The following is a 15,824-nucleotide window of genomic DNA, read 5'->3' on the forward strand; positions in this document are numbered from 1 at the left end:
CTCCCCCGCGGCTGGGCGCCGGTGCCCGGCGGCAGCCGCTCTCCACCCCCCGTGGCGGCTGGTCGGGCCGCGCTCCGAAGCGGCCGGTCGTGGAGGCTGGTGCCGGGCCGGGCTCAGGCGTGCGGCCGTGGCCGGTGGCGGCTCCTCTGGCTGGGAGCCGGCGGTGGAAGGCGGCCGGGCCCCGGCTGCGTGTGCTTTGAGCGGCAGGCTCCCGGGAGGAGCTTCGCTTGGTGTCTGTGCGGGCACGGCCTGGGGCCCTGCCCTCGCCCGCTGCCGCCTCCGAGTCTGGCCCGCAGGGCAGGGGAGTGAGAGGCGAAGGTAGCCCCGAGGTAGCCCCGGGCAGAGCTGTCGCGGTGACTCTGCTCTGCCCTTGCTGCTCAAGGACAGCTTATTTTGGTCAGGGCGAAGGTCCGCCTGTTGCAGCGGGCTGTGTCTGGCAGAGGCCAGCGCTGGATGCCAAGGCAGTGGTAGCAACTGTCTGGTCTCCACGCACCTTGGCTTTGTCTTGAGCCCTGGGTGATGCCCGTGTGGAGTAGCCTCTGTGTCCAGTTACTTGATGAACTCGAACATGTCCGGCCCAGGTGCTGCCTTACACCGTCTTTCTCCTGCTTTGGAAGCAAGGACTTTCCCCTGGTGGATTCTGGTGTCTTCTTGCTGCCACAAAGACATGGGGATCGTTCTCCCTCTTGTGCTCCTCCTGGCTGGAGGCCTGTCCCGCTGCCGTGTCAGGTTAAGGGAGGAGGTGTCTCTCCTCTGCCCCTGCTCGGAGTGATCTCGGGCTGCCCGTGGGAGAGCAGCGCCCGCAGACGGTTCCTCAGCGCTTGTGTGTTGAGGACGGTGTCCCTGGGTGGGAGGGATTGTCCTCGTGGCTGGAGAAAGCTTACGGGATAGATGTCCATCTTGTAGTAATGCTGGTCTACGTATTGAAGGGGAGGGCTGGGGTGTTGGCCAGAAGAAACACACGCTGAGGTGTGTGCACGCAAAGTTATGGTGAGAAGTATATGAAAGCAAGTCTCGATTTGGGTTTTATTGGTGTTTGCTCTTAATGGTGAGTTAATATTCCTTTTTCTCCTGATGTCAAGGTGAGGGGGAGGAAGAGAGGGGCTGAAGAACTAAAATTGTGAAGTAATTTTTGAAAATACTGGCGTTAGTGCTTTGACAAGTTTGCCATGCAGTTTTATGTAAGGCTGCATTTTGGGGGGGAGGCAGGGAGAAGGGACAAAGCTCCTTAAAGAGAGTTGGCTATTTTCCCGGTCTCACAATTTGCTAGATACCTGCTATTTGTAGAGGAAAAATCTGTCTCACCAGAGTCCCTGCAGACTTGCCGAGTGTGGTTTTTTGGATTGCTTTGTTGGGGTGGGGTTTGTCTTTTGAAAGGAATACTCCTGCACTAAGTGCAAGCGTGAAGCTGAGCTGGTGTTTGTGGGGATTGCCCAGGCCTGTTAAGCTCTTTTCCTGCAGTGATGGTGCAGAGGCAGCAGTAGGTGGTGGGCAGTGGGTTATTGGGAGCGTGCTGGCTGTGGGAACTGAGAAATGTCGTGGTGGCAAGGAGACAGGGTGCACAGGAGGTCTCTGGAACAAGGATGGAGCTTCCTGGGCATCTCTGGTGCTCCAAAGACCTAGGTCTGCCCCAGTTACTCAGTAGGGGTGATGGTCATTTCTAATTGGCAGGTGTGCATTGTCCTCTGAGGACAGGTGATACTTGGCTGGGTCTCCAGCCCTTCCTGGCGATGGGATGGTATTACCAAACCTAACCAATAAAAAGAGAGGCGGTTGAATTTCTTGGGCTAGTTTTTCTTTTTTCCACTTCTTCCTTTGAGGAAATGTTCTAATCTGTTAAGTTGCAGACCTACTGTGGCATCTTACCATCTGTTTCTTTCTTTTTCAGGGTTGGTTAAAAACTTACGGCTACTTACTTCCATCTGACAGCCAAATGTCTGCCTTGCAGTCGGGAAAAGCGGTGCAGTCCGCAGTTGCCACTATGCAACAGTTTTACGGGATCCCAGTAACAGGAGTTTTGGACCAGACAACTATTGAGTAAGACTGACGTAGGCTAATTTTGTCTTTCCCTTTCTTAATGCGTTGTCGTATTACCTGGGTGATTATTCCAGCTGCAAGAAGTTCTCAAAAGGGGTAGGTTTGATTGACGCAGCCAGAGAATTCTTGATTTTGAAGAGGTATCCCTAATGCCAATGTTGACAACTCCAACTGTTCTTCTTGCCAACGGAACTGTTTGTGAGTGTGAGGAGAAGCTCTTGTTACTCTCCTTATTTGTGCACAGATCCCCATTGTAGGTGCACAGGCAAAGTGTGAATCCTGTGAGCTTCTGAAAGCACAGAACACCAAGGGATTAATTTATGTGCTCCTCTGTCTGGATTTAGGTGAAAATCTGGCTCCAGACATGGCTTCTCATGTATTTCTTAATTAATGGGAGTTGTGAATCTCCATAGGTGGAGATCTGGAGTTCTGAGTTGATGTGAGTTGTTGTTGTTGTTGTTGTTGTAGTTGGGTAGTGGAGATCTGGAGTTCCGAGTTGAAGTGAGTTGTTGTTGTTGTAGTTGGGTGACAACGGCCAAGACTGCTTAACTGGCAATAGTTGCCATTTGTTGGACATGAGATGTTCTCTGCTCTATGTTGCCCACGTGTTATTTGTTGTTCGGGATGGGTGTCTTGATGGCACAGAAGGATTGGTCTAAGTCACTTAGGCTGGAGGGACTTTGCTCTTGGAAGGCTGCTGCCTTTAGTCTGCTCAGTGTGTCCTGCGAAGGGTGGCCTGGAAGAGGTGTCCTGGTGTGGAAGGGGTGTCATCTTGGCATGGAAGCAGTGGTTGTGGCTGCCACCTGACTGTTTTCCTCTCCTCCGGTTGCCTGGATGTCCTTTATTGGCTGTATCTTTCTGCTCTTGGTCTGGACTGGAGGAGCATCTGTTGTCTAAAGCAGAATGCTGCAGGTAAGGTCTTACTAGTGCTTTCTGGGGGAAAGAAGCATCTTGTGGTGAGCGAAAAAAGAAAGCACAAAGAATAGAACTTGCTCAGGCCCTGCCTGAGAGTTTTCCCTTGACCTTTTCTTACTGCACTAGCAGACCCTTTGAAGGTGTGCTCTGCCTAGTTCTTCATCTCTCCTGTTGGGGCACTCGGCTGGCAAAAGGGACACAGGGGCACAAAGTAATCAAATAGTGTGAAGGACGAAGAGGTTTGGTTGTGTGACTTCCAGACTACGAGAAGAGGTGGATTAGGCAGGAGGGGATCATCCTGGACTGGGAGTTCCTCTCCAGTGAATGTAACGTTCCCTCTAGCTCCCAGGAAAAGCCCCTCATTCTCCATTGAGGGATAGAGAAAATCCTGTTTGCTTTTCGAATGAGTTGAAAATGAAACGCTTTTGAAATGAAGGTGGGGATTTTTCATCCGAGATCTCTTTGCCATTAATAACACGGCTCGTGAGTGCATCCTGAAAGAGAGGCAGAGAAGGAGGTTAGTGCAGTTGGCGTGTAGAAGCTTGCAGCTGGGCTGCGTATGAGTTGGAAGGCAGTGGGGGAAGAAGGGGCTACGACTTTGGGGTGCTAATTTGGAAAGTTGGGGAGCTGTTTCTGCTGCCCTGTGGCTGACAGGGGAAGGGAGAAAACCACATGTCCCTGCTTTAGTAAGTGAAAGTATTTTTCTAGAGGAAAGGAAGGTGTTGTCCAAGTTTTACCCACGTTTTACTGAGTATGTGTGGGCAGGGGTTGATCGGTGCATGAACGCCCAAAGGCTGATGGGTGAAAAACCTGGATGGATCCCTCTTCTGAAATGCAAGTCTCCAAAGGCTTGAAACCTCAGCTGCAGCGAAATGTGGGTGTGCTCTCCCTCCATCTGCCCCGAGTCAGTAGGTCTGTACGCTGTGTGGCCGGGTGGAGCAGGAGGACCTAGCAGGGATTCCCTGAAAGGAAGAAGAGGTGCTAATCGCTGTAAGGAATGAGCCTGTGTTTGGAGTTGGAGGGACGTGTCTGGCTGGACAAGGTTGGGCTGTCACTTCCTCAGGCCTGGCTGTGGAAGCCGAGCAAAAGGAGAAGAGCTGGCAGGGCAGGTGGGCTCCGAGAGCTCCAAATTACTTTGGCGTTTGCTAAGCTGTTATTTCAGGCTGCGTTACGAGTTTTGAGATTGCAGTGAGGATTTTTTCTGTCACTTTGGTCAGTGTCATAAACTCTGTCCCTTTAAAGTGACTTCAGAATCAGAGTGTAAAGATATTATTTTCTATGGTTTCCTTGTCAGATGACAAATTCTGCATATTCTGTTTACACTTACTATGGAAGCCTGAAGTTTTTCATCTCCTTCCCCGCAGGCCGCCAAATCTCAAACTCGTTCTTCCCTCCGGGAAGAACCCAAGTGTGAAAGCCACCACGCAGGCACTGCCAGTGGGAGTGGGAAAAGGGAAGGAACTCCACCAGTGCTGTTGCTTAGTGGTGCCCGAAAGGAAGGTGGGGTGGGGGTCTGTTGAGCCCAGGGGCTTATCTTGAGGTGGCAGGATGAGGATGTGTAGTTTCCCTGTAAGGAGAGCAGGGGGGAATAGGTGAAATGCCCTCCTCGTGCCCTGCAGTTGGTGGTGCCTCAGCCAACTTGGTGTCTGTCTGCGGCTGGGGGGCTGGACTGGAATTTTGCTCAGCAGCTGGGCAAGGAGAGCGTCCTGGGAGCACGCCGGGAGAGAAGCACGCTGGCACCTAACGAAAGAGGTGACTTCTGCTTGTGATAATCAATTGCACGACCCCGGAGGGAATGAAGAAATAGTGTTTCTTGTGTTGGAAGTGTCTTGTGTGTCCTGTGCTTCATCTAGAGCCCCTTGTGTAGGTCCCTCACTTTGGGATGCGCCATGGAGCTGTTTAAAGATACCCCTCCTGGCAGCTCAGCAGCGGGCGGTGGAGAGTGACAGCTTCCTCTGTTGAGGGGAGTCTTGGGGAGGGCTTGGGGCCTGAACTGGGGGAACCAACTGTATCTGCTGCTGGATGTCACTGCGTTTGGAAATTACCTGTTTTCTGCATGTCAGGCAGCTGGAGGAATGCAATAGTCTATGCATAAACAGTGCCAACTATAAATTTTGATGATCCAATGTTATTGGTGCCCCCATTTAAAAACAAAAAAAAAAAAAAAGAGGGGAGCAACCATAAGTATCTCAATCCTGCTTCAAGTAATTGTCTTTTGTTGTTGTTCTGGATGTGATGTGTGTTTATAAATCCCCTGGTGCACAGAAAGGGTTCTCCGATCTGCTCAGTAGAGAATGTCTATCAGAAAGCCCATCTAAAGAAGATCAGCAGCAGCACCTTTGTGATTATTTTGCCGTAGATCTGCCCTGGTGAGGGAAGAAGAGATGGCTGGCCTTGTCCCCTGGCCTGTGTGATGAGACACGGGCCCATATGTCTGGGAAGTAGGTTGGATCAGGGAACGGAGCCAGATCAACACTCTCAGCATGACATTAGCACAGGCTGTTGACAGCTTGGGTACTGCCTAGCTCTAAAAAGAGTGAAAGTTGGGGTTTTTTTGCTAGGTCTGCTTCAGAAGGTGTGTAGCTGAGCTCTGGAACAAGCTGTGGTAGAATACGGGGGTTCAGACAGGCAGTGGGGTGGCAGGAGGATTTTGGCAGCCGTGCGTAGCAGAAGCCTATGGGCAGCTCTGCAAATGCTGGTCCCTTGGAGGCTTTGGCTCAGGAATCCCTTGAAGCCCAGGGTGCCGGTATGGCAGGTTGTCTCTGGAACAGCCCCATACCCTGCCCTGTGTCCGTTTGCTGCCATGGAGCTGGCGAGGGCCAGGGGATTTGACTGTCTCTGACTATCTCTGGGCAGTTCTGATTGCCTTTGGGCAGTTCTGATTGCCCAGGACTACCGTGGGGGCTGATTTCCTGCAGCCCACTTGGCATAGGGCAGGTGCTGGGAAGGGGCAGCTCCTCTGTTACCCCCTCTCTTACCTTCTTGTTTTCTAGAGGATGCTAATAAAGCTAAGGTTGTCTTCTGACTGTAATCAGGGTCTGATGGTGGTGATGCTTGGAGTACTGGAGTTCACATGGAACTCAAGAGATGAAAACCTAATTCATGCTCCGGTTTGTGTAAGGTTATGCTAAAAACTCTGTGCCATATCCTATGAACAGAACTTTAAAAAAAAAAAGATACTCAGGAGATACCTAGGAAAAAACAGGCTACAGTAAGCCTCGTGTCTCTAGCAAAGTGGTAGAAGCAATGCAGAAGGACACAAATAACGCTTGGAAAAACAGAGTCTATTGAGGTTGAATTGATACAGCTTTTAGATGTGCCCCTTTCCTTTGAAGGTGACAGCAGTTGTGTGGGCAAGGCAGATCTGCTTTCCACAGGTTGCTTAGAGTTCTGAGAGGCATACCACGCTGAGAAATGTAAGGTAGTGTAAGTGGGGAAGGTCTGTGCTAGCTTTCTATACACAGCTTGGGTTCTCCCTAGGTACAGTACAAGACGCATAACAGCTCTCGTTTGCTCTGTTCCTGGTGGGGAGAAGAAGACAGATGAATGCACTGAAATTTGTAAGCCCTGGTAGTTCTTATGTCTAGCGAGTGGACTAAGGAGGGCTAAGGAGATGATCAGGGGACTGGAGCATCTCTCTGCTGAGGAAAGGCTGAGAGACCTGGGGCTATTCAGCCTGGAGAAGAGCAGACTGAGAGGGCACCTCATCAATGCTGAGCAGTATCTAAAGGGCGGGTGGCAAGAGGACGGAGCCAGACTCTTCTCTGTGGAGCCTGGTGACAGGACAAGGGGCAATGGGCGCAAACTGGAACATGGGAAATTCCATCTCAACGGGAGGAAAAATGTCTTTCCTGTGAGGGTGGCAGAGCCCTGGAACAGGCTCCCCAGAGAGTCTCCTCTGGAGATACTCAGAACCCACTTGGACATGCTTCTGTGCAACCTGCTTTGGCAGGGGGTTGGACCGGATGATCTCCAGAGGTTCCTTCCATCCCCTACAGTTCTCTGATTCCGTAAGGAAAGGTCAGGTTGGCTGCCTGAACTGGGAGCAGGTATGTGTGCTGTGAAAGAGTGTTTGTGGGAGGCTGTTTTTTATTTAGAAGGTGTCCCAGAAAGAAATCTTGTAAACCATCTACTGGTGACGGGAAGACACTCCCTTCCTGAAGGTGTGGGGCTACTATTTTGATAGGTAAGACGTATGTTGTTTAGGTTCGAGCATGTGGACACACACGGGACTACTTGCCATCTTGCCATCGGCTGGCTGCTGTTGATGGAGGAATGTCTGCATTCGGAGGCTGAAAGTTGGCCCCAGGGTGGCCAGGGATGTGGGGAGTGGAGAGAATTTGGTGTCTTATGTAAGAAATCTGCCAGGATTGGCTACGATGCTCTTCTCGTGTGTGAGGAGGCAGTGGCCTGTTTCTGCACGTCCTCCGGTGTGTTCCTGAGGCACGGTGTCACAGTGGACGCTCGCCGCCGCCATCAAAGTGGATCAAATGCATAAGGCACCTGGAGAATGCCAGTGACCATGTCCCCAGCAGCAGCCCAAGCAGGAGGCTGAGGGCAGTGCTTGGGAGGCTGTGGACAGAGACTGCTTTGTGTTATTCCTGGGCTCTGGTCTCCTGTCCTGGGCTGGCTGCACTGCAAAATCCTAAAGAACGTGGCTGGGACAGAAGGTTTCTGTGCTGGGACCTTCGGAGACCAGCACCCGTAGTTCCTCTGTTTCTGTCCCTGTCTCCTTTCTCCCCTGCTGCCATATGCAGTGATGGGCAGGTTCATTCCTCCATGAGCCACTTCTGCCTTCTCGGGAGTGTGCCCATGCCAGCAAGCAGGGTAGTACTCTGGGGTGCAGTCTCTTTCTCCTTGTCAGACAATTATTTAGGTTAGAAGGGACCTCTTGAGATCATCTGCTCCAGATTCCTGCTTAAACTGGGACAGCTAGAGCATGTTGCCCAGCACCATGTCCAGTTGGGTTTTGAATATCTCCAAGGATGGAGACTCTGCCACTTTTGTGGGCAACCTGTGCCAGTGTTTGACCATCCTCAAGCTGGGGCAAGAAATAAGCAAAAAATCTGTTAAGGCTGGAGGTAAAGGAGGTAGGGGAGGAGACCTGACTTCTCTGGTAATAGTGCATGGATCCCCATGCAAGGGGCAGCATCTCCCATTTGGAGTGACGTCCAAAGAGTCAAGTGTTCTGGGGAGCACCTACCAGGATTTGGTGACTGTGACCCACAGATTGGAGCGATCTGTTCTGGGCGTTAGAGGTGAAAGCCCTTGTCCTTATCTGGGGGGTGGTGTTTGCACTTGTGGAGCCTTACCTGATGAGCTGTGAATTAAAGGATGTTTTACTGGCACAGGAGCACTTTAAGGAATGGAGACTGGGTAGAGTGATGCCAAATTTGCCCCAAAAGAGCTATGATAAGTGACAAGAGAGGAAGGCAGGAATGTAGGGAGTAGTCCTGCAACCAGCACAATGAGGCTTTGAAGCAGCAAAACAGTCTTGTCGAACTTGTTGGGAGATAGGGGATTCAAAGAAGGAACCCAGCTTACATTTTAACTCCTTATTTCTCGAAGACTGCTTCCTTTTGAGCGGTTTCAGAGTAGGTGCCAGGAGAGTTTGATCCCAGGGCAGACGCCTGTGCAATTTGTATCTGGGTCTTTTTTGTGGCATTATCTTCATTAAGCTCTCATCAAGCATAAGGGCTACCTGAGCTGGTGTCTGTTTCCAAAAGGAAAAACGAATTCTTCTTGGTGGTGTGAGGTGTGTGGATTGCCAGCAGAGGTGGGGTCTGTAGCTCTGGGCAAAGAGGGTAAACCTGAGAGAGGGAAGACTGAGTCCTTCTTGGTGTCTGCACTGGCCGTCCCTCAGAGGGCTTCCAGTCACCCCCTGAGTGCTTTTGAATCTCTCTTCTGAACTCTTTGTTAACTTGCTTTTCCTTCCCTTCTCTTCCAGGTGGATGAAGAAGCCTCGATGTGGAGTTCCAGATCATCCCCAGCTACGCCACAGCCGGAGGAAAAAGCGGTATGCCCTAACTGGACAGAAGTGGAGGCAGAAGCATATAACCTACAGGTATAGCCCCCTCCCCCTCCCTGCCCCTGTTTGTTTGGGGAAAAAATGTTCTGTACTTGTTTGGGGTGCAGATCTTGTATGTACTTTTAAAAACTGGATTTTCCCTGTAATGTCTAATTGAGACTGTCATTCTCAGAACACGGTGGAGGGGACTACTTCCAGAGCACTGGAGTAACCGAAGGGTCTATTCTTAATTAGAAAATAAGTGGTCAGTAAAGATGCCTAAATCCCAGCCATCAGTTGTGTAATTCCTACTAAGGCCCTTTCTGTTACCTTAGAAATCTGTGGCTCTGGTCCTTAGACCATGTGTCTTCTTTAACAAACCATTAAAGCAGAAGGAACATCGTTGTCTAAAAGGGTGATGCTTTCTCCCTCTACTGAGTTGCAACATTTTGCTGAATATTTATTTTGCAGAGGTTTTACTTTGGCTCGTGTAGTAGAACCCCTGCTTCTGTCCGGGCGTAGGCCTGCTGAGGCTGTTGGCTGCAGTGGGCTACGGGTCTCAAATGTGTGTTGTGCAGAGATGTGTTTTGTTTGGGTCATTTAGGCCCTCGGCTTTTGAAAGGGAAAAGCCAATGAAAGTTTCTGACAATAAGAATGTGGCTTCAGAGTAAAACCACCCCCCCCCTCTAGTTGAAAGTATAGTCTTTTAATTTTTTTGGAGGGGGAAAGGAGGTTGCAGAGGAGTGAAAATTGGGAGTGCAGACATTAGGAGAAGGTATGGGTGAGCAAGGCTAAGGAAGAAAGAAAGAAAGAAAATCTGTGGTGAAGCTATAGAAATACGAGTGACCTGCATGGGGAAGGTGCCAGAATGTGTAGGAAGAGCTATGCTTGAGTGAAGGGAAAGAGATTGAGGGGCTGGGGCACTCTGGTGCTTCTGCGGAGAGCTCTGGGAGAGGAGGAGGATTCTCTAGGTAACAGCGAGGGACTGCAGAGGCTGGGAGGAGGGACTGTTTCTGGGCACTAGTTCAAAGCTTCCACCAATAATCATTCCTTTAACTCAGACTGTAAAGGGACGACGTCTGTACGTGAAGGTCCGAGAGTCAGATCCTGCTTCTGACCTTTTCTGGGCCTTAGGGAAGCCTGGTATAGAATCATATAAATAAAACATACCTTCAGCGTATGTGTATAACTGCAGGGAGCAGGTTGGCAGCTGGCTTCACTGATGGCTTCACTTCTGCCCTTGTCAAACTCATAGTTGCTTAACTTTCCAATTTCAGTGTTTGGAGTGTGCCACCAAGTGGCACCTTATTTTACCTTATTTTACGGGTGAATGTATTAAAGTGTCTTTCGTCTGTCAGTCACGATATTAAACTGAGCCAGTTTCATTAAAGACTGAAGGTTGTTTCTGTGGTGTAGATATTTCGTATTTCCCGCACCAGGTTTAATAGGTCTTGAGCCCATGATACACACACACAGAAACCACCCCACGAACAGCACTTTCTAAGCTGAAGTTTAACAACTGTGAGAAATTTATATGGAGTTACCCCCCTACACTCTGTATGGTCAGCTGTTGTGGACTGGATTGCTCCATCACTCCTGTGAGGTCCTGAGTCTTTTGAGTAGCCCTGGATGAAGCTGCTTGTGTAAGCAAGCTTGGCTAGTTCACTGAGAGGTTTTATTTCTCAAAAAGAATTTTAGTAGTCAGGTTTCTTTCGTACACTGGATTCCATTTTAGCATGATAATTTCAGACAAAGCTTCAAGTAATTTACGTTTTTAAACTCAATCGCTTAGCTGTCTATACAAGGATTTGAAAGGTTGTCAGATTTTTAGGAAGCAATGCAAGATTGACCAAAATCTTGGGGAGATTCTTATTAATAAACATAGACTTCGGATCAGGGCTGTAGTTTTGCTGGTGACTTGATTTGTAACAGCAAAACTTTGCACAAAGTAGTGTCTGGAAAAAATAAAGACCCTTTCGAAATGGAAACTGTAGATGTGTCTGTGTATTGCAATTGTAATAAGTCTCGAATGTGTTCTGCAAATTGAAACAACCCTTCTTTCCCATTTGCACAGTGTACACAACTATACCCCCAAGGTTGGAGAGATCGATACGAGGAGAGCCATTCGTCAGGCGTTTGATGTGTGGCAGAGAGTGACACCACTTACCTTTGAAGAAGTCCCTTACCATGAAATTAAAAATGACAGAAAGGAGGCAGACATTATGATATTTTTTGCTTCGGGTTTCCATGGAGACAGTTCTCCGTTTGATGGAGAGGGTGGATTTCTAGCTCACGCTTACTTTCCTGGACCAGGAATAGGAGGAGATACTCACTTCGACTCAGACGAGCCGTGGACCCTGGGAAATTCTAATCATGATGGTAAGAGCACAGGTCGTTCTTCAGAAGAAGAATGAGTTGGTTGTAGACACATTGACAGGCTTTCAACTAGAAAGTATTTGGTTAGTGGAGCTTTCGCCTCCCATACAATGGTCCAAATGTTTTCTAAAACATGGATTCTCTAAATAATTTTATTAGTGGGTTTGTGACTCTGTGTGTGACTCTGCATGCCTCTGTGCACACCTGGGAATGTTGAGGAGTGAACAGAAGTGTGTCTCTCCTGGCTTTTTACATCTCTGAGTATTTGGACTATAGTTGCTACAGAAACTACGGCTCTTGGTGGGGGGAAAAAGTGAATTAAGAGAGTGTTGAAATGTAAACTCCATATCATGTGGAACACTTAACAAGCACAACTAGATTTAGCTGTAACGGTGAAGAGAAAGTTGAGAGGGTGAAGTCAAGTCATTTTGATCCCTATTTGTTTCTCCACGGTCTGAGTATGGTCGTGATTCCTCCCATCAGAGGTCAGGGCTGGCTGATCTGTTAAACAAGACTGATGATTAGGACGACTGGTTTTGTTATATTAAGCAACTAAGAGTTTCTCTGTCTTTCTGGCTTTCTCTTACTCTATAATGGCAATGGGCACTTTCTGATCTATTTTCAAACCTTTGAGAATAGTGATGACTTCTAAAAAGTTGAAGTTGGAAACCCAGCATTTTACAGTGGCCTCATAAAATATCACTCCAGTTTCCACAGTCTTAGTGATTTGGGAAGGACAATGTGCCTTTAAACCTGTAGTGATTAAAAAACACACTTTGAAACCTCTTATAGGGATTAAAAGTTTACTTGGAATGTAAATATGACTTGATTTTTAAACTGTATAAAAGCACCCTAGCATTGTTGTGGCTGTGATGTCTAAGGACGTATGCAGAGGTGATGTCTTTCATGCCTAATGAAAGCGTAGTTTGAAAAGGAGAAAAGCTTTCAGGCATGCAAGCCACCTTTAGGCCTGACCTAAAAGTGATACCTTTGTTTCAGAATGGAATGTAAATTGAGAAAGACCCTCAGAGTTTGGAGTTGGTATCTATCAGATTATCTTTGAAAGGAATTGGAGCTGGCAAGCTCAATGTGGGAATGCTAATTTGTAGGAAGGCAGAAATGGTGTGATACTTGTCTTCTTGAGGAAAGAGAAGTAATGTTTCCTGGCAGGTTGAAATGACTGGATGAGACGTAGGCAGAGAAGGAGAGAGGTTACAGCCTGTGGGATGTGGAGAGTGTGGGAGGTTATGGTGTGGCAGGGAAGCACAGTTTTGCTATGTTGAAATGTTAGGAATTTTTATTCCTAGGTCTGTGTGAGCTCAGGCTGGTCTCAGCAGTGATTTATCTCAGCCCTGGGCTGTGAGGGCTGCTCGTGTGCTGGATATCAGTGCCCGGGTACAAGCCCTGGGGGTGCTGGTGTTTGGGATAGACCTTACAGGAAGGTGGAAGGGAAGGTTTTGACAAGTTTTACTTGTTTTCTTTCTTCTGCTTTGTTTGTTTTTTTTTTTTTTTTTTTTTTTTCCCCTGCATAAAAAGCTTCCTTCTGGTGATAAGCTTAGCAAGGTTGGGAGACGGCTGAAAGACTGGCAGGGATGGCTCTGCAGAAAATTTTCCACTGGGCAGGATGTTCTAACAGGGTATCACTTTTTTGAGGGTTTTTTTGGTACAGTTTTTAGGATGGTGTTTGAGAGCAATGTATACACTGAGTAGAGAGTCTCTCTTTTTTTTTTTTATAAAAGCTATTTTTTAGGCAGTATCCATGTGGTTCTTTCAAAAGCACAATGTATTTCTGTGGTGTTCTGACTGACTGTTACAAGTTGTGTCCTCAAAGTGCATGTAATTGGTATTTGAGGGGTTGGTGTGCACTGCGGGTGTGAAAATTGATAGAAGAGTTGAGATTTCCATTCCGGAGGCTGTGTGTCATTGGTCTGTTTGTTTTCAGATAGCTGGGCTGCATAGTCTGGGCAGCATGGATATCTGAAAACTCTTTTTAAAAAGTCACCAGCGAGGATATTAATACGGGTGGGTTGGTATTTGGCCCCCCACCTGGGGGAAGCGCGATGCTGGAAAGAGAGTCTTGTGCTGAGGAGGACAGGGGAAAGCCCGTAGTCAGAGCATTATAGGTATGAATGCTAAATGCAAGGAATTTGGCTTTGCCTGTGTTCTTAGCCTTGGTATGCAAGTGTGAAAACGTCCTGCCTCCTCACTAGGTGATCCAGGCCTTTTTAGGAGGGTTTTTTTCTTTCTGTTTCACTATTTCTTGTCACTGGAGCTCTCACTAGCTCCAGGTTCTCACCTCAGATGTGTTTCTCTTGGAATGCTGTTAGCAGGCCTTAAAGGGCAGCTTCTTGGTCAGACGTTTCCTGCACTGTGATTAGTTTGCAGCCTTGTTTTTTCATTAGAAATAAGATGCTAGCGAGGACAATACTGTCTTTTAAATAGGAAGTATTTCTTCAAACATGGTCTTGTCCTTAGGATACGTATTTTGGGGCAATGGGGTTGTTCAGTCTGGAGCTGAAGAAGTCTCTCAGTGAAAGAATAAAAATACCCTGCCAGTGGAGCAGTGGCAAAGCTCTCGTTTGTTCAGATGCAAAAGAAAAGGAACTATTTTGACCATTCAGCATCCGTTCAATGCTTATAGAAATCTTAAAATAGCCGTGGAGTAATGATAGTATCTTTTCATCAGCTGGTAAAATATCACCATGTAGAATGTTCCATCCCTGACAAGGTTGTGTGTTAGTTAAAGGGGGAAGATTGAACAATCTGTCTCAAAGCTCTCTTAGCCTTGCAGCAATTACAAAGGTAAATCTCAGATCAACAGAGCAGGGTGCTGAAACTGGCACCCAGGGTCCTGGGAACATTTGGCTGATCTATTTAGTCCGTATAGTTTTGTTAAAAAACAAACCAGTATGATCTGAAGCTTTGCTTTTGTTAGTCTACACTTGCCTTACTCTGTTGTGGCACCTGAAGAGTTCCAGTTAAGTCCATGTTGGGATGGAGCTGTCACCCCACAGAAGAACTGGTTTGGAGTCTTCACTAGCAGTGCAAATTACATGGATTAAAAGTGAAACATTTCACATGAAGTCTCATCCAGTCAGAAAAAAAGAAGAATTATTTGAAGAGAGCTTTCTGTGAAAACAGCCATCTCTGATTTGTACGCGGAGAACACAATACATCCTAATGATGAAAGTTTCTGTCTTGTAAACTGACCCTGTGGTAATCTGCTGGCGTTCATTATTTTTTTCACAGCAGCTAGTGGGTATTTAGTTGGGATTTACATACTCATTATCAGTTTGCAATGCTCATTATTATACTGCTTTTGCCCCTTGTGGACAGCATGGCCATTATCACATCCCTTAAAATTATTACTATAACCATAATAGCTAGGGTGCTGTTGGTTGTCTTTCTGAGCCCATGGCAGAAGGGGCATGTGCACCAACACTTCTGTTGTCTTCTGCTGTGGAGAATGATCCTGCACAGGCTTTCACCATGAATGCAAAGTTCCCTTCCCCCTGGATATTAGTTACGGTTCCTCTTGTGCGTACAGTTCCTTTAACTGAGTGATACTCTACTTTCCATTCGCAATTGCTGATTTATCATCTTAATTGTACTGCCTTCTCCGACAGTCCCATAAGCAAGCTGTGGAAGATTAATTTAGATAATATTGTGATGAGGATGTGCAAAACCCGGCAGGAAGTTGAACCCCTGGAGCAATCCTTGTTAACTGGGATCATGGGGTGCAGAATTCCTTTGTGAAGTTTTCAGATGAGAATGCCAGTGGGAGCAGCAAGAAGCACGAAGCAGGATATATTGGAATTGGGAGGGATCAAGGCAAATCAGAGCAGTGATATGGCAAACAGGATGCAACTGAAAAAGAGGAGGTTTTACATTTAGAGATAAATCATCTCTGCAACCACGCAATGAGGAGCAACTGGTGTGGTCACAGTGGCAGGGACTTACCTCATGGTTGTCCAGGAAGGTGCTCCTCAGTAGAAATGAAAGCAGCTCTTGGCCTTTAAGTTCTCCCAGATGTATAGCAGCACGAGCTACAGCATATTAGACTTTGATGAGTGGGCACTTGGAGGCAATTGAAGCTGTTTTTGGAGTAATTCTCCTTTAGGGGTACATTGTGTGTAGCTGTTTGCAGCCAAGGGGCTCCTTAGGGACAGCATTTGGTCACTGAGGTGTGTGTCACTGCAGGCAGTCTCAGTATCCCAATGGCTTGTGTTACTAGAGGGGACACCAAAGGTGGCTTTGCTTTACTTTCCCCAAGTCTTGGGCTTTTTTTTTTTTTTTTAAGCTTGAAATGTGCTGTAGAAACAGCCAAGCAAACTGTTAAACTGCCCGTCTTGGTACTCACAGCCGCTGACACACGCTGCTCTCTATGGGCAGCAAAGCCTGTGCCTGAAAGAGGGTCCAGAGCCTTGACCATGCTGGGGCCTCTGTCCCTTGGCTGTCTCAACAGCTCCCCTAATGCGGCTCAAGTGTT

General features: G+C 47.8%; 1 protein-coding gene across 1 annotated transcript in view; it reads left to right on the forward strand.

Moving 5' to 3' along the window:
- The first annotated feature begins 1,882 nt into the window (after positions 1 to 1,882).
- The window catches only part of MMP24 (matrix metallopeptidase 24 (membrane-inserted)), a 59,721-nt gene continuing 45,779 nt past the window's right edge, over positions 1,883 to 15,824 (forward strand). The window contains exons 1-3 of the mRNA XM_014959321.1: positions 1,883 to 2,037; positions 8,900 to 9,016; positions 11,034 to 11,338. Of these exons, the coding sequence (XP_014814807.1) occupies positions 1,934 to 2,037; positions 8,900 to 9,016; positions 11,034 to 11,338 (526 nt within the window). The 5' untranslated portion in view covers positions 1,883 to 1,933. The remainder of the gene's footprint in view (positions 2,038 to 8,899; positions 9,017 to 11,033; positions 11,339 to 15,824) is intronic.

The sequence above is a fragment of the Calidris pugnax genome, unplaced genomic scaffold (assembly GCF_001431845.1).
Source record: "Calidris pugnax isolate Ruff unplaced genomic scaffold, ASM143184v1 scaffold409, whole genome shotgun sequence".
In the NCBI taxonomy this organism is placed as follows: Eukaryota; Metazoa; Chordata; class Aves; order Charadriiformes; family Scolopacidae; genus Calidris; species Calidris pugnax.